The sequence below is a fragment of the Epinephelus moara genome, chromosome 17, assembly GCF_006386435.1.
Source record: "Epinephelus moara isolate mb chromosome 17, YSFRI_EMoa_1.0, whole genome shotgun sequence".
NCBI classification, from domain to species: Eukaryota; Metazoa; Chordata; class Actinopteri; order Perciformes; family Serranidae; genus Epinephelus; species Epinephelus moara.
In genome coordinates this window covers 25,116,471-25,143,174 of record NC_065522.1, presented here as the reverse complement: position 1 = coordinate 25,143,174, position 26,704 = coordinate 25,116,471, and the positions used below count along the sequence as shown (strand labels likewise).

The following is a 26,704-nucleotide window of genomic DNA, read 5'->3' as shown; positions in this document are numbered from 1 at the left end:
ATGCTGATTGATAGCGCGAGTGCCTTCCACTGGGTGATTTTTCACTGCGCCGCTCTCCGCCGGGTGGTGATGGGCGCACGGCACACACACAAACACACGCGCGCAGACACACATACTCCCAGCCCTCCACCAAGTTGGGGGAAATCAGACCTAAGACCAGCGCTGCTGCCGCTCCGCTCTTGAAATATGAATGGTTTTAATTAAACAAACTCGCTTTGCCATCTGGCCCTACAATTGGGCTTGCCTAATGAACGGAGTTACACACAAACACACACACGCACATTATTAACCAGGCTAAGCAGCATTCCAGCGGGCAAAGCTTCGGAAATAGAGAGAAACAACAACAATGAAGTGATCTAGTGAGGTGCTTCACAGGGCTGGAAAATGATGCAGTGCCTCATTGTGCTGAACGAGGGGTGTGCGCGAGTGTGTGTGTGATGGCTATTTGTTTTTATGTGACTGAGCATGTGTGTGCATTTCAGTCTGTCTGTCTTGTGCACGTCAGCACAGGCTCACACTGTCTGGACTACCTGCAACTGCTGAGATGTGCCACTTGTCTGTCCTACTCCACTGGGCCAGCTAGCCAACACTAAATGATGATGTTTGTAATCCAACGGTGGTACCCCAAGATTTCTCAGCGGGAGAGACAGGAGTGAGATAGAGGCTGGTGTGTGTGTGTGTGTGTGTGTCTGTGTGTGTGTGCTGGGGGGTGGTTGTCTGGCAGCCAAAGCGGAGAAACGTGGGAGGCATGCTAACGTTAGCAGCCAGTGGGACGTGCTATTACTCTCTTAGAGGCTACAATAAATTTGCACTATTCATCCGTCTTAGCAGCCAGTGTAAATGAAATCAGGCATCATCAGCCTCTGTGAGATGCACTCAGTGATGTAGTGGTAAGTAAAAAGTTGAGTAAACTGTTTTGTATCCTGTCTGCTAGAAACCATCATGAGGGACCAACAGGAGCAGGAAACTTTCCCTCTTAAAGGGACAGTTTAAATCAAAAACACATATTTTAACTCCTACCTGTAGCGCTACTTATCAGTCTAGGGTGAGATGTCGATAGTTGGAGGTATTGGCCGTAGAGATGTCTGCCTTCTCTCCAATATAATGGAACTAGATGGCACTAGGCTTGGGTACTGATACCTTGAATTCGGTACCAGCACCCAACGGTACCTTTTATGGTGCTTTACTTTCTCTCTAATAACAAAAATGCAATTTTTGGACAAGCTGCAGGGAAGATGTAGTAGACTAAAGCGCAATCCACACATAGAGCTTATCTTTTGTCTGTCTGCATGTGTCTGCTCGTCTAACAGTGATACCAGGCTATTACTAAAATTATCTAGAAAAGAAAATAGACCAGATGTCAAAACTATCATGGTGGATCCGCACTGCAGAATTAGTTTTGGCTCGTTGGAGAGCTGGCAGAGCTCCATGGCCGTATTTCCGGCTTTGGGGCACTTCCGCCTCCTGTCTGAAGTTGAACGCAGCAACTCCGTGGCTGGTTTCCAGGCTTCAGGGCGCTTTGCTGCACTTCCGGCTCTTGTCTAGACTTTGTGGGTCTCGTCCAGATGTGCTCTGTGGTACCAATGGGTCTGATGTGAATCAGTACTTGGTAGGTCGGTATTCTTAAAAGTACAGAGTTTGGAACCCATTCTTAGATGACACTCAGCTTGTGGTGCCTAAATTGCCAAAAAAAACACATGCAAAAACTGTCTCTTTCCAGAAATCATGACCCAGTTAGTCAAGATGTTTGATTCTCCCCAGCCAAGCTCTAACTTTAGCTAGCTAAGTGGTGCTAGGTGAGCTAGTGGTAGATGCACACTTCCTTCTACCTACCTTCTGAACTACAGCTGCCAACTGTTCGCAGAAGGAAGCATGCATCTACTGCTAGCTCACCTAGCACCACTTAGCTAGCTAAAGTTAGAGCTTGGCTGAGGAGAATGCCATTAACATTTACGTCTTGCGCTGTCACGAGCATGAGCCTCTTGTTCATTGGTAGATGCACACTTCCTTCAGTTGGTGAGTGCAGTCCGAGATTGAGAACGAGTTGGAGAGCAGAAGATGTAAACATTTATGACGTCCTTCTCAGCTGAGCTTTAACGTTAGCTAGTTGAAAGCTCGATGCATCTTGCAAAGACGCTAAAGGGTGCCCTTGGAGTACATAATACACGCAGCGGGGTGTGACAGTGTGCCAATATTTGATGACCTGGAAATGAGGACAGGCTCCGCTGTTATGAAACTCTTGCCCATAAGTAAATACACGCTTCCTTCTGTATACATCAGGTAAATGCGCCAAAGGATACCCTATGTGTCGCTATGAGATGCAGAGGGGCGTTACAAAGTCTCTGCATTTGACACCCTGGGATTGAGAACAGATTGGACAGCACAGGATGTAGATTTCTGACGTCCTCCTCAGCTGAGCTTTAAGGTTAGCTAATTGAAAGCCTGATGCATCTCATAAAGACGCTAAAGGGTGCCTTTGGCATGGATATAACAGGCAGTGGGGTGTGACAAAGAGTCAGTATTTATATAAGGGAATGAGAATAAGCTCCGTTGTCACAAGCTCAAGCCTTTATCAATGAGTAGATGTACGCTATCTTCTGGGCAGAGATAGGGTTGGTGGGTTTAGTTTGGTAGAAAGAAAATAGTTCCTACATGAAACTGCTCAGAACAAGGTCTGTGGATTATCTTGAGTAACCAGGTCATGATTTCTGGAAAGAGACATTGCTGTTGAGTTTTTCAGATGTGTTTTTAGGGCACTTTAAGCACCTCAAGCCGAGTGCCATCTAGTTCCGTTACATATCAGAGAAGGCAGACATCTCTACGGCTGATATCTCCAACACTCTGCAACTCACACCGAAACAGTCTAGATTGATAGACTGCACTACAGGTAAAGGGAAAGGGTGAAATGTCCCTTTAAAAATCTTCTTATTCTTTCTCTCTCTCCTCCAGATCACTACACACACTTGAGCCCACATTGGTACATTTGCTTTGCTTACCTGTGTGGAGCATTAGCCGCCGGCAACACAGCACATACAAACACACGGTTGAATACAAGAAGGTGAAGCTAAAAGGTTAAAATTTTACATTAGCATTTATTTTCTCTATTAAGAAAAAAAGCCACTCTATAGGATAAATCCTTGGCAGCGTGACCCACAGCGCAACAAGCACAGCTGCACCGATGCACTGAACAATGATATTACATCTCCAGCGCCGGGAGCTCTTTAGATTCGCGCAGAGGTTTCATATAAAAAAAAACACTTTGCACACCTCAGACACCTCGCTCATGATGAAAGGGCAGCGTGGAAGCGTGTTATTTTTAAGGTGTACTTGAACTAACACTGTAAAAATTGAAAACCCACTCTGCCCCCCCCCCCACCCAACGGCAATGTGGAGATCAATAATAGAGCACGAGTCTTTGACCCAGCGATAACGCCGTACATCTGGAAGGGCTCTTTGACATCCATAACGGCCTAATCGGGTGTTTGACTCCAAACACTCAGCGTTTATGAATATCTGATGAGCACCGGGGTAAGCTTATGAATAAGTGAGGGGCCCAGCTGTGCATCAAAAAGATCAAGACTTCATGAACTGAAATGCCATAGCAGGGGAATACATCGAGCTGCTCAAGATTTATGGTGAAATTGATGGATTTCTCGCTCCAAAAAACTACAAATTGACTTCTTTGTGCGGCGTTCAGCTGAACAAACTCAGATACATGTGTAAAGATACAGCAGAATCCTCATAGGTTCCTGACATGCAGCTTTTTTAACTGTCTCTCACTCTGCCGAAACAACGTATGAAGAAGAAACTACAGAGGAGTCTTGTGGAATGGGTCAAGAATGTGTTCGTATTCCCGCGATGACCCGAGCACTCCCTGTTTGGAGTCGGTTCTGGAGGAATTTGTCTTGGATGGAGAGGTTGTTTTTTTCTTTTCTTGTTTTTTCTTGTTTGACACTCCCCACGGAAAGAAGTCAACCAATAGAAAATAATAAAGTTCGAAACCTGACCTTGATGAAGGAGATGAGGAAAAGAAAACAGGGTCCCTCGGCACATCTGTGCATGGTAGAAAGAAAGGAAGGATAGAGGCAGAGAGTGAAAAACAGACTGTGTGTGTATTGTCTGTATTTCGTACGGATGCCTGCATACATATATATATATATATGTGTGTGTGTGTGTGTGTTGGTGGGCGTGCGTGCTCGTGCGTGCAGACAAGCAGTGGAGGACGATTGTTCCTGCGCACTGTGCGAACATCGATCGACAACGAGCGAGTTAGAGCTGGAAGAGGCACGGCATCAAAAAGGAGACACGAGCCTTTGTCCGCCGCTCACCCTGGCACAAAGCAGTGGCAATCAAACATGATGAATCAGTAACGCTCTGAATGGAAAACAAAAAATCAAATCCTTCGGATTCAGTTTGCAAACTGACAAACCCTCAACCCGAAGGTCGAAACTTTCATAGTCTTATATTGACTCCAATCACTTTTATGTGCACGCTCATATTCTCTTTGACTTTCCCCTCTTCCTTCACCATCAAAAAAATCACCGTCACATTAAGCACGTAAATTCATGCAATTACCTGCGATCACTAATGATGCCCACGCCAAGCCATCTGCTAACTTTTGTTCTCCCTCTTTCCTCATAACTCCCTCATTTTCTAGAAAAGGGCCGGGGCTTCATATACAGCAGTGCTGATGATGTCTGCGTGTGCTCTGGCTACAACACAAGGGGGAGTGCTAATGACTGTAGTTAGCATCCCTCAAGAGGCTGAAGCACTTTGCCAATATTTGCCCTAACCTTAGATGATTGCATTTACTTTACACTTAGGTATTTAGCGGATGCCCTCATCCACTGCGACCTCGAATAAGTGAGCAAACAGGGGCTCAGCGTCTTCCACAAGGACACTAACAGGAAGCATATAGCTGTGTTTTTTGTTGTTGCCTGGGATTGAACGACAGAACCTACACCAATTACAGCCTCTCGGACCACAAGGCCACCCCGCTGCCTCCCTAACTGCAGATCGCATCTCCTCATAGCCTCGGAGTACCAACTGTAAGAAGCTCGGAATTTTAAAAAACTGCGAGAGAGATTCAGAGGTTGCTTTGAGATTGAAAAACAATATGTTGAACAAAACATTCACATGTGCAGCTGCCTTTCCATCTGCACACACACACTCACATACACACCAGTTCGGCTGATCTCACTAAAGATAGCGAGCAGCAGCAGAGCATGTTGTTTCTCTTGGATGGAGAGCGATTCATGAATTGACCTTGACTCTGCTCCTCCAACAAATCTCCTTTAAAGCTCCAGTGTACTTTGCAATAGCACCCTCTCAAACCGTGGAAAAAGGGAGAATTAACAACATATGCGAGCTGAGCTGAAACTAAAATTGATGGGGAGTATTTTGCCAAATACTTCAGGTCACTGTGCTAATTGGGAAATATTTTACATCATGTTTTATGATACATGGTTTTTTTTTCGTGGTATGCGAGATTCTGTTTTGTTTCATTAATTGTGCTGTTTTTTCTTCTCAAGGTGGATTTGATTTGAAGCCTCGTTCCCACACAGTTTCATTTTGTGTCTGTAAAGTATTAAAGTACGTGAGGAAATGTATCTCTACACAGATGGATAAACACAGCACTGCAGAAAAGAGAAAAGCTCATTCTGAGTGTGTTTTTCACCATCCAGTCTCATGGAATATGTGCACGGAGCATCCATCCATCCATTTCCTGTACCCACTTATCCTCTTAAAGTTTTGGGTACACCCAGGACAGATTGCCAGACTATCACAGGGCTGACACACTGAGTCACACTCACATTCACACCTGCGGGCAACTCAAAGTCACAAGTTAACCAAACCTACATGTCTGTGGACTGTGGGAGAAAGCCAGAAACCCACGCTAACCCATTCTAACTCCAGGCAGAAGGGCCCCAGCAGGCCAGCGGGCTTAAACCCGAACCCTCTTGCTGTGAGGCAACAGTGCTAACCACTTTAGCGGCTTGTCACCCCTGCATAGAGCATTATCGAGACAAAAATAGGACCAATTATGCATGGTGACAAATAACTGAGGAGGTTAGCCTGCCTGGCGTGTCGGCAGTTGGTGAAATATTTTGTAAAAAGACTGTGTTGTTACAGATAGCTTGCTACCAAGGTTAGCTAAATATGCCATCAAACTTTACTCTGGAGAAAAAAGTATAAATTGAGCTGTCAATATAGACAAGCAAATGAAATGAATAACACAGCCTGTTAGCTAATTCGATTTTAGCTGCCTGAATTCAACGAAATAGCCTGTTAGCTAATTTGTTTTTATGCTGCTTAAATTAAATGAAATAGCCTATTAGCTCATTTGTTTTTGAGCTACTTGAATTCAACGACATAGACTGTTAGCTGAATCATTTTTGAGCTGCCTGAATCCAATGAAATAGCCTGTTAGCTAATTCAATTTTAGCTGCTTGAATTCAATGAAATAGCTTGTTAGCTAATTTGTTTTTATGCTGCTCAAATTCAACAAAAGTTGTTTGTTAGCTAGTTTGTTTTTATGTTGCTTGAACTGAACAAAGTAGCCTGTTAGCTAGTTTGTTTTTATGTTGCTTGAACTGAATTAAATAGCCTGTTAGCTAATTAATTTGTTAGCTAAGTAAGTTTTTTACTGCTTGAATTGAATGAAATAGCCTGTTAGCTCATTTGTTTTTGAGCTACTTGAATTCAACGACATAGACTGTTAGCTAAATAATTTTTGAGCTGCCCGAATCCAATGAAATAGCCTGTTAGCTAATTCATTTTTATGCTAACTTCCTGTTGCGAACAAAGTACACAGCCTGTCTGAAAAGTTTTTCAACGTACTAAAGGCATATTCCAGACCCAAAAAATAAAAAAAATTAAAAAAAATGAAATGGGAGTCTGTAAACACATCACGGAGGTTACCACGGAAATAAATGGACTTCCGGTTGACTTGCATATCTACACAGGCCTATGTAGAAATGAGTTGACAAACTAAGCGTACCCCAAATTTGGTGCAAACGTTAACTGTCACAGCTAACTCTCTTCCATGACTAACATATAACATTACGTTAGCAGCTGCTGGGCGATCTCAAGCCATCTTTTGTCCTATATTTAGTTGTTTAGGTACTTGTCGCAGTATGTCGGACAGTGTTGGGTGTTGAGAGACCAAACTGAGGCGTGACAGGTGGGTCCCACTTTTCATCTAACTGGGTTATTTTAGCTGTCGGCTGTCCCTTGTCCTATTACTTTTAAACAGGGACCAAACTGAAATGAGTCTTTTAATTGGGTCTAATTTGGCCACTTTAATGGGCGCCTATTGTCTGAAACAAAGGAGATTTTAAGTATCCACAAGGTAGCCGTATCAGCTCACATTAAAGTGGCTCAAATCCCTTTTAATCTGTATTAAGGCCAACATCTGAGACAGCTCACTGTGGGGCACCTGTGTAACTGCCTGTTTGATGTGCACATCTGTCTGCTTTCTATCTCGGGGTCATTGCAACCCTACCTTTGGATATCGTACCCTCCCAGATGTCCCCTAAAGGATGCCCAGGCTTCACTGAGTGGATACAGCAGAATATTATATCGACTGCGCTGATCTAAAATAAGTTAAGACATCATCTCTGGAACAACTCCATCTTTAAAAAAATAAATAAATGAAAAAGAGAGGATGTGAATCTTTAAGCCATTTGAATATCTTTATCCTAAGCTGCAGCGGGGAAGCCTCTGCACTTAGGCTTAGCACTCTCAAGACAGCTCCTCCTTGTTAAGCATCGCCTCAGACTCCTCGACTATGAATGGGACCATTACCCCCATCTCTCGCTGCACACCCAGATACACACACCCACACATATTTTGGTCTTGGTAGGAAACTAGCTCAGGGTAGCTGCGAGAAGGTTCTGCAAGGGAAGATACAGTACTGTACCCAGGGACTGCCTTTACAATAGGCTCCTTTTTTCCACTGCTCCCACTCACTCTCTCTCTCTAGGCTGCAGTCTTTTTACATTACAACCTACAGAACATCATCTCTATCTCCCAATTGTGGAAAAATAAACTCCTTCGTAAGGGCCCCAAGCCAGCACACACTGCAAATCAGCAGAGCAGATATCTGTATGGCTTCCAAACAACTCAAGTTGGGTATTAACCCCCTATTGTTACTCCTCTTTTACTTCAACTCAAAGACATCTGATACAAAAAACCTATTCTCAGTCAAGTTGAAACCCAGATGACGAATGAAATTCAACAGGAATTGTAAAGAAAGGAGCTGCAAACTGAAAGGAAAAAGACGGCCTGAAAGGTGTTGATCTGAAAGCATATGTCTGTACATATATTCCCTGCTGTCGCGCCTTTGATCAAATAAGCCCGCTGTTTCTGGAACACAACCATAGGTTTTATACTCGTCTCCACATGTGTTATGGAAGGGCTTTAGCTTTAATGAAAGTTGCAACAGCTTCTGCATCACAGCCTCGACACCACATCACACCTGGCACGCTACAAAAACGAACCAAAAGCCAAAAAAGAACTCGATGGCAAATTTTACTCACATGTTTTTTGTATGTTTCTGCCTACCGTCGGGCGTGCTACTGTACTGTACGTGAATGCTCTGGGCAGTTATGTGCGTGTGTGTTTCCTGTATCTTAACGCTTTCTTAATCTCCTTTAGTGTTTGCCCCTACCATTTTCCATGTGCTCTGCCTCACCGACACTGCCATCCGGCGTTGTCCTCTCGTAGCTGTCCTCGGGCAGGGGAAGGGCGCCCAGCCGGGGGCCCGACGAACTCTTGCTGCTGGGCGTCTCCGACTCGTCCAGGCCGCTGTCGTAGCAGCTCTGCAGCGATCCCTGCTGGTGAGGGTCCTGGGGCTGGCTCACCACAGAGAAGGTCACTCGGCGAAACGGCTACAAGAGAAACCAAATGGCCGGGGGTCACTATAAAAGGGACTGTTTTAACTTTTTGTCTTTTTATTGTTTGACGACAGCTGGGGAGTTGGATCCTCTGGAATTTTGGAAAGGGATTTTGGGTCAGGATGGTGGAGAAATAGGTTGGGAAAGAAGGGGGCAGGGGTAAGGAGACTATGCTTTCATTGGAGGAGTCGTACAAGTCTGCTTGCTAGATTTTAAGGACACAACTACTACACCTGTGATGTCAGTTTACTGACCCCAAAAAAGAAGACACACAGCTCAATCTCCTCTAGCACAATAGCACACAAAAACCCTTTTGTCACTACAAACAAGGTCATTCCTTTCTTTCACCCTGAAAACTATCAATAGGAAGACATTAGAATAGGGACATGGAGGAAGCTGTACAAAGGGAGTCTTTCACAAGCTCGCTCGAGGCCCAGGGGACCAAGACGACATGGCAACCGGCTATACCTGTATGTTAAAGGAATACTTTACCCCCTAAATGACCATTTGTATATCCATTACTCAACCCATGTTAGGCTGAAATTGTAAAGAAAACTTCGAACGAAGAATCCAGAAACTGAGAAAATCCTTGAGAAATTGAAAATCATAGGGGCAACCGACTCGTGCCATATAATCCAAGTCTTTACTCAGTGTTTCCCACACAGACGGCCTTCTCTGACAGGAAACTGAACATAAAAGTTTTCTATGCTCCCTTCAAAGCCAGACTCCATTAACAAAAACAATGATTTTACCTTGCTGAACACAGGAGCTGATGGTCTACCTTGATCAGTTAGATTGTTTTTGTTATTATGTGAGTTCACTGTTTAAAAGTTGTGGTTCTCAACCTTTTTTATGTCAAGAACCCCTAAATTGATACAAATTAGGTGAAGGAACCTCATTTGGGAAAATTTTGGTTGTTAGATATGATTAAGACCAAAATTTTATAGTTCTCAACAACAGTTTAGAAGGTAACCGTGGAAGAGAAAACTCTCACTCATTCATTTCATTCAACAGTAAATGGAATAGTACAAAAAATATTTATATTCCCCAATGTACCCCCTGGAACCCCCTTAGGCCCCCCTGCGTTTCTGCACTCTAGGCTCCTGGCATTTTTGCTGGAGTGCTCTGAACTCCTCGAGTTGAAAAAACTTCAACTCAGAGCTTTTTTCCCATTGTCCAATCGGATGATTTGAGGGTCGGTCCTTCTGTGGTGGTCACGACAACAAGTTTACAGTTGGTAAACAATGAAGGAGAAACTGGTGGTGCTCAGTCGCGCGGCAGGGCCACTGGACTCCCTGTAGTTAGTGTACATTCTTGTTATGCTCAGCCTGATAGACAGCAGATTATGAAACTGCCCCTGAGTCATCCTAAAATATGCCTGGAAACAGCCATTATCGAGGCGAAGCTCCTGGACCAACTGACCCACTCTCTTTCTTAGGGTCTCATGTACCCACACAGATCTCTGTTTCCTTGCACCCAACAAACTTTTACCTGACAGCCTCTCACCCTCAACCAGAGCTACAGCAAGTACCCTCTGCCTCAACATTTCAGGAACTAGATACTAATTACTGTCAAATAAATAAACCGTAGATTGATTACAAGTGGTAGACTAGCAGCTCTGGTGTTCAACGAGGTAAAACTACTGTTTTTTTGTCAGTGGAGTCTGGCTTTAAACGTGGACCCCAATGACTTCAATTCATTCGGTATTTTCTCAGTTTTTGGATTCGTCGTTTGTCATTGAGGCATGCGCGAAAAACTAATTTTTCCTCATGAATTCAACATAAAACAGGCTGATTAACAGATATAAAAATAATCATTTCAGGGGGTGATGTGTCCTTTAAATACAGTTGAGGGGAGGATGCACCAGCCTTAATCACTTGTCTATTTGCCCACTAGAAAGAGAACAAGGTAAAAAAGTGTTTGCTTCGAACACGAGTACATACAAACAACATGTGAGCACACAAAAGCTTTAGCTCGCGGGTCCACGCTGTCAATAAATGCAGCCTGCCTCCAACGCACTATTGAACAGTGTCTTGAGTTAAGCAGTAACACAGCACGTCAGTAAAGCGGAGGCCTCTTGCTCGCTGTCTCAGTCCGTTTCCCTTCCTCCCTCCTGCATCTCTCAATCCCTGTCTGAGCGTCGCACAAAGGTAATGGCAAAAGAGAGAGGGAGAGGAGGATGAAAGAGGGAGAATGAGCGTGAGGCGAGGAATGAAAGATCAGGCTTGGTCATTAGGAGAATAAATGGCATTACAAATGGCTAATGCCATTCATTAATTAGATACAAACACAGTGAGAGCTCGCCTGTGTTGCTTCTCCTCCAGCCTCTTGCTGGACCTCATCACTTGTTCTCCGGCTCCTCTGCTTCTTCCCCTCCCTCCTTCTATCCTTCCATCATGAGAATATTAAGCAGGACAGAGGCACATTACTCAATCGTCTCCTCCCTCCATCTCCATCCGTTCCATTGCCTCACCTGATGATGCAAAATCTGTGCATTTAACCGTCCCCCATACGAGAGGCGGATTCCAAAACATGTCGAGCTCTTATCGTGATGACAGCATGAAAGTACGTCTTTAGAAAAAAGGGTGACAAACGAAAACACACACGCAGATACATAACGTACGTTCTCAGCAGGTGTTGACAGGTCGCCATACGACGGTGAGCCTCTTTGTTATTTTGTCAACCTCAGCCACTTACTGTAAGCACCTCTGAATCTCTGCCAGGCACATACCGTGAAAGATACTCTTTTTTTTGATAATGAAATTTCCCACAAGCCACTGGGAAAAAAAATGGGCTTCCTTTTGAGCTGCGTGTGTGTGTGCCTAGTGTGGAAATTTGCATTTATTTATATATTTCCGCCCCGGTTCTTTTTCTCTCTGGCTGGCTGGCTAGCACAGCAATCTTGGCAATAAATCATGTTTCCATGTAATTACAATCAACACTCAACAAATGAATTGGTATAAATATTCATGCAAATTTCACTTGGATAGTCAAACATTTGTTGCATAATTAAAACCGGGGGCCCAGAAGGAGAACTGCTCTCTATAAGTGTAATAACACTTGAAGAGATGCTAAGATATTAAACCATGTTTTTTTTGTTTTGTTTTGTTTGTTTGTTTGTTTGTTTGCTTTTACTCTCCAAAAAACACTTGTTTGGTGTGAGGTGTGTGTTAACAAGTCCCGCAGCTTGTGTGTGGTCGAAGAAAAGGAAAGAAAAAAAGAAGAAGTACTTTGTCTGGATCAGATTTAGTGGAGTGCCACACTCCTTGGGAAACACGGTTTTCTAATGATACAAATTAAACGACTGTTGCCTAATGAATTGCTGGCGAGACCGTCGCAAAGAAAAGAAACACTCGAGCAGGCGCGCGCTGAGGGAAAATTGAGTTTGGGAGAGAGAAAAGAAGCTGACGGGGAAGGGAGAAGAAAAAAAGTTAAATGAACAAATAGATTTTATTCACCTGAATTTCCCCTTATTTTCACTGGAGGGAGAGCGAAATAGGAGAGAGAGGAGGAGGAGGGAGGAGAAAAAAAGCTAATTTGTTTGCAGACCAGAAATGGAGTTCATGCGGAGATCGCCGGAGGCTTTGGATTAGAATCTGCAGCAACCACCGTCTGCACAGCGACCTTCGCTCCCTTCATTCTGTGTCTTTTAAATAAATGAATAAAATAAAAAGCAATTCTTCCTTCGTCATTTTTCCGTTATATTTGTGCGTGCGTGCCTAGGTGTGTGTCTCACACGTAGCTGAGGAAGAATAGTCCAACATGCCGTGTGAAATCACATACGGCTTTCTGCGTGTCGCTACCTCTTTCAAGTCGTCATAGGGAGCAGTTTTTTGGGGGCCAAACCACAGGGAAAAATTAACAATTATCCGCCATGCACACACACGCAATCACAGCTAACGGCGATGGCGAGGGGAATAAAAGCAGGCTGTGGGTGTTTCAGTGAAAGCTGGCCCACGCTGTCACATGGCACCGCGCTGACCCCCCTCGCACCAGATACTGGTCATTTTCAGACCCGGTGAGTTTGTTCAGCCTCACTGAGTACATGCCCTCTGATGCCGGTCCCGCTACCTCCTACCCTGACCTCCCTGGCCTCGTGGTCCACTCAGCTGCCAATCAATCTAGCAGCGCGCACTCACACACACAAACACACTCAAGTGTCACGACCTCGGTACCATTTAATTTTAAAGGGGAGCCACATTATTTCTAAAGAAACTGCATTTTATTGACTGATGGGTCGTTTTAAAGTCCTGGATTCAGAGATCATAAAAAACCGCATATATACCAGCGCATAGTGTCGCTAACCCTCATTCTGTGTCCTGTCAGAGTGGCCGAGCTTCCATTGTGTGGCTTTCATTTCAAGTTAGCACTTTATCTTTACCAGATGCTGGGACCCCTCTTTCGGAGGGCCTCTTTAGGGGTGCGCCTGTGATTGAAAGCCAGCTGCGACAGCCACGGGTGATTGAGCAAATCCGTCATCCCAAAAAATGAACAATGCAAACAAGCCACAGGTTTACTGGGAGCTCTGGCCGAGGCTTGGCCCGGCCTATTTCCTGGATGCTAAAGGGGAAACACATGGGGGCTTGCCTGACTCGAGCGGAGCTGGAGCCAATAAAAACAGGACCTTGCCACTGGTGTCAATACTGTGTGGCCTCTTGGATTTGACCGCCCCTGCTGTCAGCAGCAATCTGTTCTAGCCTTACTGCTTTTATCTCCCAGCAAACCTTTGCAAATATTGTTTCCAGGTAGAGTGCTCCGCCTTTGCATGAAGCCTCAGACTTGTGAAGATCAATGACACTCGTCAAGGCTGTGCAGTAGCTTTAATGTCAAGTGTTTTCTAGAAAGTTCTCTATCAGATGCCTCATGCGGTAGATAGCACACACAGCTCAGTCACCAGAGGAAAGTCAGCACTGTACATTTCTGTAAACCACAGATACGTAACGTTTGTACATCTCATACATTTGTACGCACATACAATCACATCAATGTTTCGAAAGTGACGTACTTCAGATAACATGTATATAAGCTGAGTTTCTCTTCGTAGCGACACAAGTGGATATTTTTTATCGAGAGGTCAAAATATTTTCAGCTGCCTCTGTTGTATTCTGTGTGTATTCTTTAACAAGAGATCTGGACATTTGTAGCTGTGTTTGTAGCGACAAAAGCTGGTGTTTTTTAACTAGAGGTCAGGACATTTCCGGTCATGTTAGTAGCAACAAAAGCAGGTTGAGGTCAGGACATTTTCAGCTGCGTTTGTAGCAACAAAAGTGGGTATTTTTTAACTCAATGTTCCGACATTTCCAAGAACATCTGGTATTGATTAACAAGAGATTGGGACATGTTTGTAACAACAAAAGTGGGTATTTTTCAACAAGAGGTCGGGGCATTTCGATTTTGACTTAATGTTGAGACATTTCCAGCTGTATTTGTAGCAAAAACAGCTGTTACTGATTAACAAGAGGTTGGGGCATTTGCAGCTGTGTTTGCAGCGAGAAAAGCAGGTATTTTTTAACTAGAGGTCCAGAAATGTTCAGCCGTGTTTGCAGCAACAAAAGCTGGTGTTTTTAACGAGAGGTCGGGACATTTTCATCTGTGCTTGTAGCTGCAAAAAAGGGTATTTCTTAACTAAATGCTTAAATGATTCCAACTGTGTTTGTAGCAAAGAACAGCTATTATTGATTAACAAGAGGTTCAAACATTTCCAGCTGTGTTTGTAGCGACAAACGCTGGTATTTTTTTAAATAGAGGTCGGGACATTTTCAGCTATGTTTGTAGCAATAAACGTAGGTACTTTTTAACTAGAGGTCCGGAAATTTTCAGCTGTGTTTGCAGCATAAAAGCTGGTGTTTTTTAACTAGAGGTCGGGACATTTTCAGCTGTCTGCAGTGACGAAAGCTGTGTTTGTGTCGACAAAAGCAGGCATTTTTCAATAAATGTTGGAACATTTCCAACTGTATTTGTAGCAAAGAACAGCTTGTATTTATTAACAAGAATTCAGGATATTTATAGCTGTGTTTATAGCAACAAGAGGGTATTTTTAAATGAAAGGTTGGGATATTTCCAGCTGCTTTTGTAGCAACCAAACTGGGAATTTTAAGCCAAAACATGATGTTTACCTAACCCTAACCAAGTGGTTTTTGTGCCTTTTGTGCCTAACCACACATTAACCACAGTATTGTCACTACATCAAATTGAAAATTGAAGGGTAAAGTTTGAGTGCACAAAGTCAACATATCTGTGGCTGCAGGAACGTATAATGCCATCATTTATTCTGGATTGAGTTTGAAACACAATGGTGACTGTGTTTATGCTCTGCTGCCACTCCACATCCACCGAGGAAGCCTTCTGAACCCGTTCTCTCTGGATGTCTGGATTTATAATTAAGCCCACCTTCACCAGAGCCTCCGGACGGAGCGAGGGATAATGGAACGGTGTAGGTAGGCCTGCTTGGAAAACACAGTGTGTGTAATTTCAGCTGTAAATACCTTTGACGGATGGCAGTGACCCACTACCGTGAACCACAGGAAGTAATTGTGGCTAGGCAGGACTTGGGGCAAGGGGAGCAAACATAAACTGCAGGCCTAGTGTCTTATTGCAGTCAACCAAGAGAGATGGAGGGATACAGAGAGAGGAGAGAGTATGAGTAAGTGAGATGGAGAGACGGATAAAGAGGCCAGTCGAACTGGTCGGGGGGAAGAGACTCGGAGAGAGTGAGAGAAGGCAGCGACACATGAGCACGGCTACGATTGCCAAAAGTGCCAGTCGGTAATTAAGAAGCCATGTTTCATTTTTAATGGGCAACCAGACAGCGACCTGTGATACGCCACCTGAGATGCGCACAAAGTGCCAAATAGCCACGGTACACCAAACAACATACTTGCTGGGATCTTAAATTGCCTTAACCCAACCGCGGCCAGCCGGCTTTGCAGAGCTCAAACGCAGGTTAAGCTTGCTGTAATTCCAGTACTGGTGAATTAAAAAGATCACGAGATACAGCGATGCTGAAGCGATAAATGAGACAAATGCCCTCAAGGTGAATGTCTGACTGGAAATCAATTGGAATCTGATCAGGGGTGGATTCAGGTTCTGTTTGGGTGCTCCTCAGTTGCACTTAATTACTATGCTAGGCTAAGCTAAGCCCAGCACGCCGCTGCCTCGTCAAAAACAAGAGCTGAATGTGGATGATCTCTCAGGTGTGCTAGTGACGAGGGGAATTTCAAAAAGGGTTTCTGTCAGGGCCGAGTAAGTTGTGGGAATTCTGGCGTTCAGTTGTTGGCTGGAGCTTTGTTAGCGCAACCGCCTGCAGAGTCTCAGGTATCATGTTCTAGCCTGACTGATAGCTTTGGCCCTGTCAAGCTCCAGCGCTCCTCTTCACTTCCTTGCACCCCCTTCTCTCCCTCCTTCCTCCCCATCCCCATCCCCATCTTCTTCACTCCTCCGCACACATTCTTCACAGGTCACTCGGGATGAAGAGGAGAAACTCAGGGTAACATTTCCAAAGAACACCCAAGACTCCAGGAGAAAAGAAAAACAAAGCCAAGATAAAAGAGGCTCCTGCGAGTTCACCGTCTGAATTTTTCCAACATCATCTTCTGAGTCAACAAAGATGCAAAGAGTGTTTTTTTCCCCCTTCGTCGTCTTCTTCTAGTCTGCTGAGTTTGAAAAAAACAAGCTCTTTCACATCCTTTTAGACAGCCACCCTCACAAGGGCATCCAGCCACCTTAACTGTGCCCACAATAATGGATTGGAAAATAATGAGAGATTAGATTTGGATGGCAATCTTTCATTTAAAATCATGTCAGGGAGCTGTGGGGTCATCCGATCCACACGGGGCCCGGAGCTTGATAATAACATTTTTTTAAACACCTTTAAAAATACTTTTATTACAGGAGGTGCAGACATTACGGGCAACACGGCACACAGCCTCGTTAAGACTTGATGATGCTATTAGCACTCTCTTGTCGATCTTTCAAACCGTGTGCATTCTTTTTTTTACCCTCCCCTTTTACCATGTGGTCGTTTTATGATCTCACCGAGCTCCGATCAATCGAATGTCCTTCAGCGCTTGTCCACTGAGTCTTTACTGACCCTTTACGGCGCTCTTTGGCAGCTGTATAAATATATGTGCTCCGGTTGACTGTTCGATAAACACAAGCAAGAAACCCAAAACACGAACTCGCTGATGCCTCCAACTGTTGTGTGGTTGGGGTTGTGCCATAAAAAGTGGTTGCCAGGCACAAAAAGTCCTCCGAAAGAACTCCGGAGGGACGCATTCTTAGTCGCAGAGCTTGCGCCTTGGGAACCACTTTGGATTGAGAAAAAGGAAGTGGGAATTGAAGAGAAGCGGGGAGAGGAGAGAAAAAAGTTGGAGACAGTCTAAGAAAGGAAGAAAGGAAGGGAGAGCGATGATAAGGAAATGAGAAAGCGGGTGATCCTTGCATCCCGAGCTTCATTTTCTCCCTTCATCCACATCACATCCCCCCACCACACTTTAGTCTTTTCCCAGTGTGTTTGGAATGCCTTTGGAAAAGTGCCACAGCTAGCACTTTCCTATTAGCATGCACCCCATGTGCGCAGCCGGAGAGACAGACCCGCAGGAAGAGGAAAAAAAAAATGGAGAGAAAAAAAAAGATCACACATGGTTACTTTCTTAAAGTCTGGGCTAAACTTTTAATTGCTCTTCAAGTGGCGGATTAGGCCATTGGTGTAACAGAGATACTATTCAGGGGGGATGCGTTTGAACATCTTCAGAAGCTTAGCCCAACCCCTGACCTGCTCTGAATGGCAAAAGAGAAGTGTGGTTTTTTGGTGAGGGGGGGCGTTGATGGGTTAGAGGTGGGGGTGTTGAGTGGCAGTGGATTAGCTTCAAGCTGACAAATAACACCCTTTGTTGGATTCTGCTGCTTTTCTGCTGGGCTGCAGAAGCACCATCGCAGCCGGAGCCTGGTGTCATGTAGCTGATAGCACGAGGCTAAAAAGGACACAAGAAAGAGGACATGAAGGCTTCATAATTCATAAAGGGAGGCTTGTCGTTGTGTTTGCGTTTATGCTGCGGTGGTAGATTTTTTTTTTTTTTTTTTGTGCCGGATTTCCACAGCAACATCCGCGTCTGTCAGTGGCGAATTATGTTACATCCTCTCATTATGAATGGATGGGGACTTCTCCTGTGTCGCCATGTTAGAGCCACTGCTGCTGACACAAGCGCTGGCAGACACTGGGAACGAGTGTCAACCAAAACCCAGACTCTGGTGTTGCTTACATAGAGTCTGCCGGCAAAATCTTGAGATCGCCTTTCCTACTTTTTATGCCTCCTCGCAGGTGATTTGGGGTTGTCCGTCTGTCCATGTGTCTGTCCCATTCTCATGATTTTTTTTCCAACTTTGGCACAACTGTCCACTTGTACTCAAGGATGAACTGATTAGATTTTGGGGGTCAAAAGTTAAGGTCAATGTGACCTTGCATCTGTTTGATTTACTTGAACACAATATCTCAAGAACACCTTAAAGGAGTTTCCTCAGATTTGGCACAAACATCCACTAGGACTAAGCATAAACTGATTAGAATTCGGTGATCATAGGTCAGAGTCATGGCCGGTGAGACCTATTGTGAACCCTATATCTTATGAACACCTTGAGGGAACCTCCTCAATTTTGGCACAAATGTCCACTTGGACTGAACAATGAACTGATTAGAATTTGGTTTTTAAAGGTCAATATCTGTGTGACTTTGTTTGTGTTTGTGTCATTCTCATGAACAAGGTATCTAAAGAACACCTTGAGGGTATTTAAATTTGCCACAAACATCCACTTGGACTTAACAGACAACTGATTAGAATTTGGTGAAACTGTGAACATTATATCTCAAGAACACCTTGAGGGAATTTCCTCAAATTTGGCAAAAATGTCTACTTGGATTTAGAATTCGGAGGTTAAAGGTCAAGGTCAGCGTGACCTTGCTTCTGATTCATTCTTGTGAACCCGATACCTTAAGAACACCTTGAAAGAATGTCCTCAAATTTGTCAAAAATGTCCACTTAGACTCAACAATGAACTGATCAGAATTTGGTGGTTAAAGGTCAAGGTCAGTGTGACCTTGCTTCCATTTCATTCTTGTGAACACGTTATCTCAAGAACACCTTTAGAGAATTTAGAGAAATGTCCACTTGGACTCAACAATATACTGATTAGAATTCTGTACTCATAAGTCAGAGGTCAAGGTCAGTGTGACCTTGTTTCCATTTCTTTTTCAAGAACACCTTGAAGGAATGTCCTAAAATTTGTCCACTTGGACTCAACAAAGGAACTGATTAGAGTTCAGTGGTCAAAGGTCAAAGTCACTGTGACCTTACAAAACATGTTTTTTGGCACTCCCAAGAATTCATGCCGTAATTATGACAAAATTTCACAAATTAGGTCTCAGGAAAACTGATGAAATGATGACAGTTTATATCCAAAAGGTCAAAGGTCAGCTTCACTGTGACATCATAATGTCACATTTGGTCAGATACTAACTAATCTTGGGTGTCCACCTTGAAACTGTGCTGATTGTACAGATCCTCTGTGCTGTCGGGGGGGAAGATGTGTGTGAAGCATCAATGTTTCCACAGACATGGATATAAACTATGAGTGCAACCTGACTGGTGAGCGGAGTCACACGACCACGAGGCGATAATTCTAGTTTTATTTTGATTTCAGCTCTTGTTTGTACGGTGACATCTGAACGGCGCGCCGCTGACTGCGCGCGTGCATACGTGCAAGTGAAATTGCTCCCTGCGCACCCAGGCGTGCGAGTGCCTCTTGTCTATCTCTGAGTGAAAGTGTATGTGTGCGTGTCATGTCTTTGGCATTGTCATGTCATTTCACATGTCACCCTGCCATCAGCTCAGGTTCCCAGTTCTGGCACGGCATTAGAGGGGAGGTGGAGGTGCGTGGAGGTGGTGATGGAGAGGGGGAGTTAGGTGTCGCATGTGGGGATCCATCACAGCAGTGGCAGCGCTGCATCTGACCAACGGCCCACTACTGTCAGTCTGTGACGAGCCTTTGGGGGGGGGGGGGCTGGCGCTAACGTTAGCTTGTTGTGACACAGGTCTGGGTGTCAGCAGAAAGCATGACACGGCATCAACCGAGCCAAAGCGGCCAAATGCCACAGAGCTGCGGATATTAGACACAGCAGCTCGCTTGTTTTGCTACCTGTCCCATGCAAGCACAGATTGGAGATTTAGAAGCCTTCAAACGCCATATCTAAAGAAATGAATATCAACACAGAGAGACGGGGGGAGCGGCGAGAGATAGCATCTACAGGGATAGACAGATTTGTGGAGAGAAAGATAAAGAAAGAAAAAGCAGGAGATAAGGGAGGGCGAAAGATAAATGATTCTTTATTTACCATCCTGAGTCACTGATGACAGATAACCTGCATTTAGGGGATCAGGGCTGCCATCCAAACAGGCAAAAGAGCGAGTGGCGAGATAGATTGGGGGAGGTTAGAGAGCATATCCAGCTTATCCGCTAATGAGGCGTTCTATTTGAGTATGATCATGCGGGCATGTATCATTCAAGTGGGATAAGTAGTGTGTGTCCTTGTGTGTGTGTGTGTAGTGCATGTCCGTGTCATCTTCACAATCACCCCAGGACGGCACCACCAGGTGGCGCGTCTCAGTGCAGGCGAACGCCACGTCCTCATCATATCACTCACACACTTCCCTTACAGGTCCCATCCGCCACCTGTTCTGCGACGACGACAGAAGCAGGAGACAATTACGATCCGAACAATTATGAAAACAATTATTACAAATGAGTAATTAAACCCTAATGTCAGGGTAAATAAACTGACGGTGAGGAGGGAGAGGAGGAAGGAGGATGTGGGGGGGAGAAAAAAAAAAAAAGCCCAAGGCGAGCGAGGGAAGGAGTGAGCGAGGAGCGGTGGGATGGGAGAGGAAGTGTGCAGTCGCTAACGTGCCACACTCTGCTGCTGCGACATGAGGATTATGAGAAATGGAATGGCTTCACACACTTACTCGCACATTTAACAGACCTCGAAACTTGGCATTGGAGATGTTCCCCCCCTCCACCTTTCCCCACATTTCTTCCTGTCATGTTCCCCATCCCTCCATCCCTCCATCCCTCCGTCCCCTCGTTCATCATCTCAACTCGGCCCCCTTATCTCCCAACTCCCCCTCCTCCGCCCCAAACTCCTCTATCTCCAGTCTCTGTCACTCTCGCCCGCTCCCTCCCTACCTTGCTATCTTTGTCGAGATCACGCAAGGTCAAACCTCCCCGACGTTTGATGGATGAAAATGGAATTAAGATGAAAGCACACTTTCAGATAATGAAGATATGCGGCGGGAGATTAGGAAGCTGGGGAGGCTGCTGAGGTGCCGACCAAATTAATATTGAAATTTATGTGTGTTTGGCTCAGGCCCAGACAATCCCCATGTGTTATTTTCACCAGGGGGCCAAAGTGGAAAACATAACAAAAAATTTAATAGCGTACAAGGGGGGGTAGCGAGTGGAAAGGCGGTGCCATTCTTTTTTTTTTTTTTTTTTTTTTTTGCAGCTGACAGTGTTCATTTTGTCTGATGTTGGAATGCAAAATGAAGTAGCTGAAGTGCACAATGCAGCCATTCAGGAGCAGAGGAGGGATTGTGTTGGGAGCGTTAAACATGCACACCTGTGGGGCTTTGTGTTCGGCGCTCAGAAATTAAATATCTCGACTTTGTGTGTCGTGTTTGAAGGTAGTTGAGAGTGCGGATTGGTTAACCTCTTCCATCCATCGCCAACGTCCAAAACAACACTCCAAACTTTGGATAAATTATGGCGAGGGCAAACTGGCATCGGCATTTTCATGGGGTCCTTGAGCCTCTAATCTCGAGAAATCTAATCAATGGTTTCTGTGGGTACCCACTAGTGTCCCCTTTACAGACACACATTTTTACTACTCCCACGCATCTATCTATCCATTTTCATCAACTTATCCAGGTATCCAGGGCCTGGTCGCAAAGCTTCCCTGCTCCTCCTGGAAAGACCAGGCCAGACGAGATGTAGTCCCTCCAATTTGTTCTGGGTCTGCCCCGGGGCCTCCTACCAGTGGGACGTGCCCGAAACACCTTTAAAGGAAGGCGCCCAGGAGGCACCCTGATCAGATGGCCAAACCACGTCAACTGACCCCTTTCATCACAAAGGAGCAGCGGCTCTACTCCGAACTCCCTCCGGATGTCCGAACTCCTTACCTTGTCTCTAAGGCTGAGCCCAGTCAAGGCCAGATGGAGTCACTGAAAATCTTGGGGTGGAACCAAAACCAAGAAGCCCTAACTGAATTTCAGGGATTCAAGCTGTTGTAGTCAATAAGAGTTAACGAATTGTATACTGATACACTAATATTACTAGTTGATGTGCACGGACTAATACTGGTACAGTTGGGTGTAGGTACTCACAGAACCCATTTTCATTCATTATCTTGAGGCGAGAGTTCAAGGGACCCCTTTGAAAATGGCCATACCAGTTCTTCCTTTGCCAAGATTACGCCAGATTTTGGAGCATTATATCAGTACTTATCCGACAAGCTAGCGTGACATGGTTCGCACCAATGGATGCCTTTAGTTGCCTAGTTTCACAAGATAACAGCACCTTTATTCTGGCCTAGAAGATGAAAAAACTACAGCTTTTTAAAGAAGTAATGGCCAGTGGGGGAAGCCAACAATCAACTCTCAGTGGGTCATAGCCTTCCTAGTCCCCCCTTGGAGGCACCACTGAGTGCATGTGGGTATTTCTGCATCTTGGGCTCCTTAAACAGTCTTCAAAACACATGAACTGGGACTGACTGGAAAGCTGAGACTCTTGTGAATTCATCGCACCCACTTTTATTCTTTATTCTATTATGTGTGATGATGTTAACCTCCACAGTAGCCATTTTATTGTAGTGAGAACATTGCTTTTAAAATGAATATCTCTGTATAAAATGACCTCTTGTGACCTCTGGGATAATCGCAGCCTCGTGAACCTTTGTAAGCACAAACCAGAGACCTCGGGCATTCAGGGGATGACTGGCTTTTATAGGTATATTGACAATAAAGAGGGTTTCTCAGCAGTTTCTAGAACAGAAGTGCCATCGAATCGCTGAAAATTCTAACAGAAACGTCAAAACTTTTTGACACAAAATCACAGTCTGGTGTTCCTCAAGGTCTCTGTGTCTTAGTGTGGTACTTTGGAGGCAATTTATACAACTTGTCAAAAGGTCAAGACGCTTCAATTTGGCACCAGACTGTCTAACAGACGGTATCAATGAAAAAACTACTTCAGGTTCCAAGCTTTCCGATGATGTACACCACTTCTATGTTGCACATGCTATCTGCCCCTGAAGGTCCTCTGTCCTCTCTAAAGTAAGACGAAATGGGTCTCTGGAAGGGTGAGGTGGGGCAGAGGAGGTGAGGCGTGTTTGCATACTGACACGAGCCTACTGAGACATTTGCATTGACTTTGACACACTTTGCAAAGAAGTGACACACACACACATATACACACACAGGCACGTACATCTCCCGATCCAATCTTCCCCATCTCAGCAGTTCTGAAGGGCTGGATCAGTGTACGTGTTCGAGGAGCGTGCTACAGCAGATAGGCGAAAGGGATAAGGGGCCCCCGTGCCTCGGAAAAGGCATCAAAGACAGACGGCCTATCACGGCGCCGTATCGCTGTCTGATGACGGCGATATGAACACTAATCCGCATGTAAAATAGTCCTCTCCTCCAAGGCACTTCTTGGAGTGCACTTAGCGAACGACGCCTCTCCTCTCCGATCCTTCTTCCTCGTTCGTTCTCTTTGACACTATTCCCAGCGAGCGAAGATCCACAACGAGCTCTTAAGGTCTCATTTTCGGCTCCAGCCCTGTTAGATCTCATTACTCAGCTGTTGACTGGGCAGCCATTTTGGGGCAGCTAATGGGAAATTTGATAATGGCGTCAGGTTGTTTTGGTCCCCACTGTCACGAGCTCTCCAGCACTCTGCTCGCCGTGGCACTTTGTTAAGGGGGCGCAGGAGCGTCGAAAAACACAATTAACATGTGGCCTGTTTGCTCCCTCTGGTATTTCCTGCCCGATAAGTCAAAATAATGCAGGAAAAACATTTGGACGGAGGAGAAGGAGAGGGAGGAGTACAAAAGAAGCTCACGCTCGGTGCAATTTGGCCGCGTTTTTGTCCTCCTCTAAGCTGCAAGCTGTTCCCCCTTATTGAATAAGAAGGAGGGGGAAAAATGGTCAGGTTACACGGGAGATTGCCAACAATGGCGCTCTTTGTTAAGACATTAAGTAAACAGGCAGAATGCTGAAAATATTCTTCTTTTTTTTCCCTACCGCCGCCGTAATCAAAGGTTGCGGCGAGGTCAAACAGGCATGATTACCGGACACCTGTGCCTGCTCTCCGGTGAGCTCTGTACCAGTGTACCGATGCCCCTGTGCCATCAATCCCCACCTGAAACTGCGTGTGAATGTGCACGCGCGTGTGTGTGTGTGTTTCACCTATCACCTTACCGACAGCTGGTATCCTAGGAATAAAAGGATCGTCAGAGAGATGGCCAGCGGAGGCACAAGATGAAGGGGGCGGCGGCGGTGCGCGGGGTTAGCAGATGGAACGGATCCTGTGTCTCGCTGAAATCCCACCTTCCCTTCGCCCCCTCCTCTCCTCACGGTGCAGGTGAAAGCACCTAACTGTATGCATGACCTCCTTCCCTCCCTTCCTCCCTTTCCTCCCTTTCCTCCTCCTCCTCTCTGTACTTCTAATCAAGAGAAGGACAGAAATGAGAGGACAGCGAGCTTTGAGGGGGAACAGAGGAAAGAATGGCTGTTATTGAAGTAACCTAAGCTAGCGGAGAAAGATAGCCACATCAGACGGCGCTCACACACACACACACACACACACACACAGTCTGGGCTGTGACAGCAACCCGTTCTGCTCACTGACTCCACGAAGGAGCTGGTGTGTGTGTGTGTGTGTGTGTGTGTGTGTGTGGCGAGGAGGGGAAAAGAAGGGGGGGGGTCAATGACTCTGAGATGGTTATTGATTCAAAGTGACATCGGCGTGACAGATAATAGTGACGAGTGGTAAGAACGGGCGCAGTGCATCACACGCAGCATCATCAAGGATCCATGATGCCCGGATCGATACGGAGGCATGAAAGTCGGGTTAGCGATATGTGTGTTTGCCACCAATCGGCTTTCCCTGCGTCCTTGTGGATTTTTCAGGGCAGGAACAGAAGAGGGATGCGGTTCTCTGACTTGTCTCCCACCTTCCCTTCCCTTCGCTTCCCTTCCCTTCCCTTCCCCTCCCTCCCTCCGTCGCCCCGCCACAACAAAACCGCTTGAAATAAAAAAACACAACAACATCAAAACTCAAGGCCAGAATTGAGGCTGTCACATAAAAAGACAAAACATCCATTTAATTTGAGCTCGTATTACATTGCCATTTTCTCTCCCTTTGATCTGAGAACAATGCCCAGGATTCGCCTCGGACTGTCTCCAAACCTAGTTTCTGCCGAACAGGTTTTTTCTCCCCATTCACCGCTTCACAGAGCAAACTGCTAGCAGCGTAGCACAGCACCCCACCGCACTAATGATGGCCCTCATCAGGCTGGCTAATTTAACTCCCTGTGTAAATTGAGAGGTAGAGGTCATGGGGGGGAGCGGGATGACGGGGGGGCCGCAATGAAGCTGAAGCAGCTCCTGCTTAAAACAATAATCAGATCTCTGAAAGAAGAAGAAGAAAAAAAGAAAAGCAGCCGCTTGGCCCACATTTTTATGCTAACAAGAAAATTGAGTGTGTTTTATTTATCTGCAGTGCAGACCACATTATTATGAATTTGGGGCATTGGAGGAGCAGTTATTTAGGAGGCTACAGTTTCTGTTATCCCCCATGTATTTACTTTGCCCCCCCTCCACCCCGTCGCTGTGCCTCTGGTCCTCTTCTTCGGCCAGAAAGAAAAGCAGGTCAGGCGTAAATGACAACTCAATAAGCTAAGTATAATACACGGAAAAATGGAGCCGAGGCCATCGAGGGCGGGGGTTTGTTTGGAGACTCGTGGGGCACATATGAAACGGGGGGTTTCGGGGGTCCACCAGTGGAAAAACTGCATTCTGGTCATTTTTATGCACCGATTCTGCAGCAATTGATGGTGGAAATGTCTTTTTACACCAAAATAAAAGCCCTTTTTGGGGGGGGGGGGCGCAGATGGCAGATGTACATGTTCTAAATATTGAAAGGGACGGGGTCCTCTGCCAGGAAGCTCTGTTGTAAAACACTGCATTCTAGTGATTTTTTTATGCACCGACTTATGGTGGAATTGTCTTTATTTTTACCAAAATAAAAGCCCATTGACACTTTTATGTTTCTATTAAGGGGGGGGGGGGCATGTTGAAAATATTTACGGGGACGTGTCCCCTGCATCCTGTCAGAAAAATTTAAGCATCAAGCAATTAATTTCCACATTGTGGTCAATCTTTGCGCACCACTTCTGCATCATTTTATGGTGGAAATGTCAATATTCACCAAAATAAAAGCCCTCTGATACTTTCATGTTTTTGTTGGGGGGGGGCATGTTTAAGGTGGACGTGTCCCCTGCGTCCTGTCAGAAAAATCTGATCATCAAACACTTAATTTCTTCAGTCTAGTTCATTTTTAGGCACCAATTTATGGTCGAAATGTCACTAGAGTCACCAAAATAAAAGCCCTCTGCTACTTTCATGTTTTTATTTGGGTAGGATATGTTGTAAATATTTAGATGGACATGTCCCCTGCGTCCTATCAGAAAATGTTGAGTG

The 26,704-nt window shown here is 45.3% G+C and overlaps 1 protein-coding gene across 6 annotated transcripts in view; it reads right to left on the bottom strand.

Moving 5' to 3' along the window:
• The window catches only part of pcdh7b (protocadherin 7b), a 178,471-nt gene that overhangs the window by 90,985 nt on the left and 60,782 nt on the right, over window positions 1-26,704 (bottom strand). For 3 of the 6 annotated variants that reach the window (XM_050067660.1, XM_050067662.1, XM_050067664.1), the window contains one exon: window positions 8,672-8,891. The exons of 1 other annotated variant lie outside the window; for it this stretch is intronic. In XM_050067660.1, coding sequence (XP_049923617.1) covers window positions 8,672-8,891 — 220 coding nt within the window. The remainder of the gene's footprint in view (window positions 1-8,671; window positions 8,892-26,704) is intronic. 2 more of the 6 variants (XM_050067661.1, XM_050067663.1) reach the window with 1 other exon arrangement.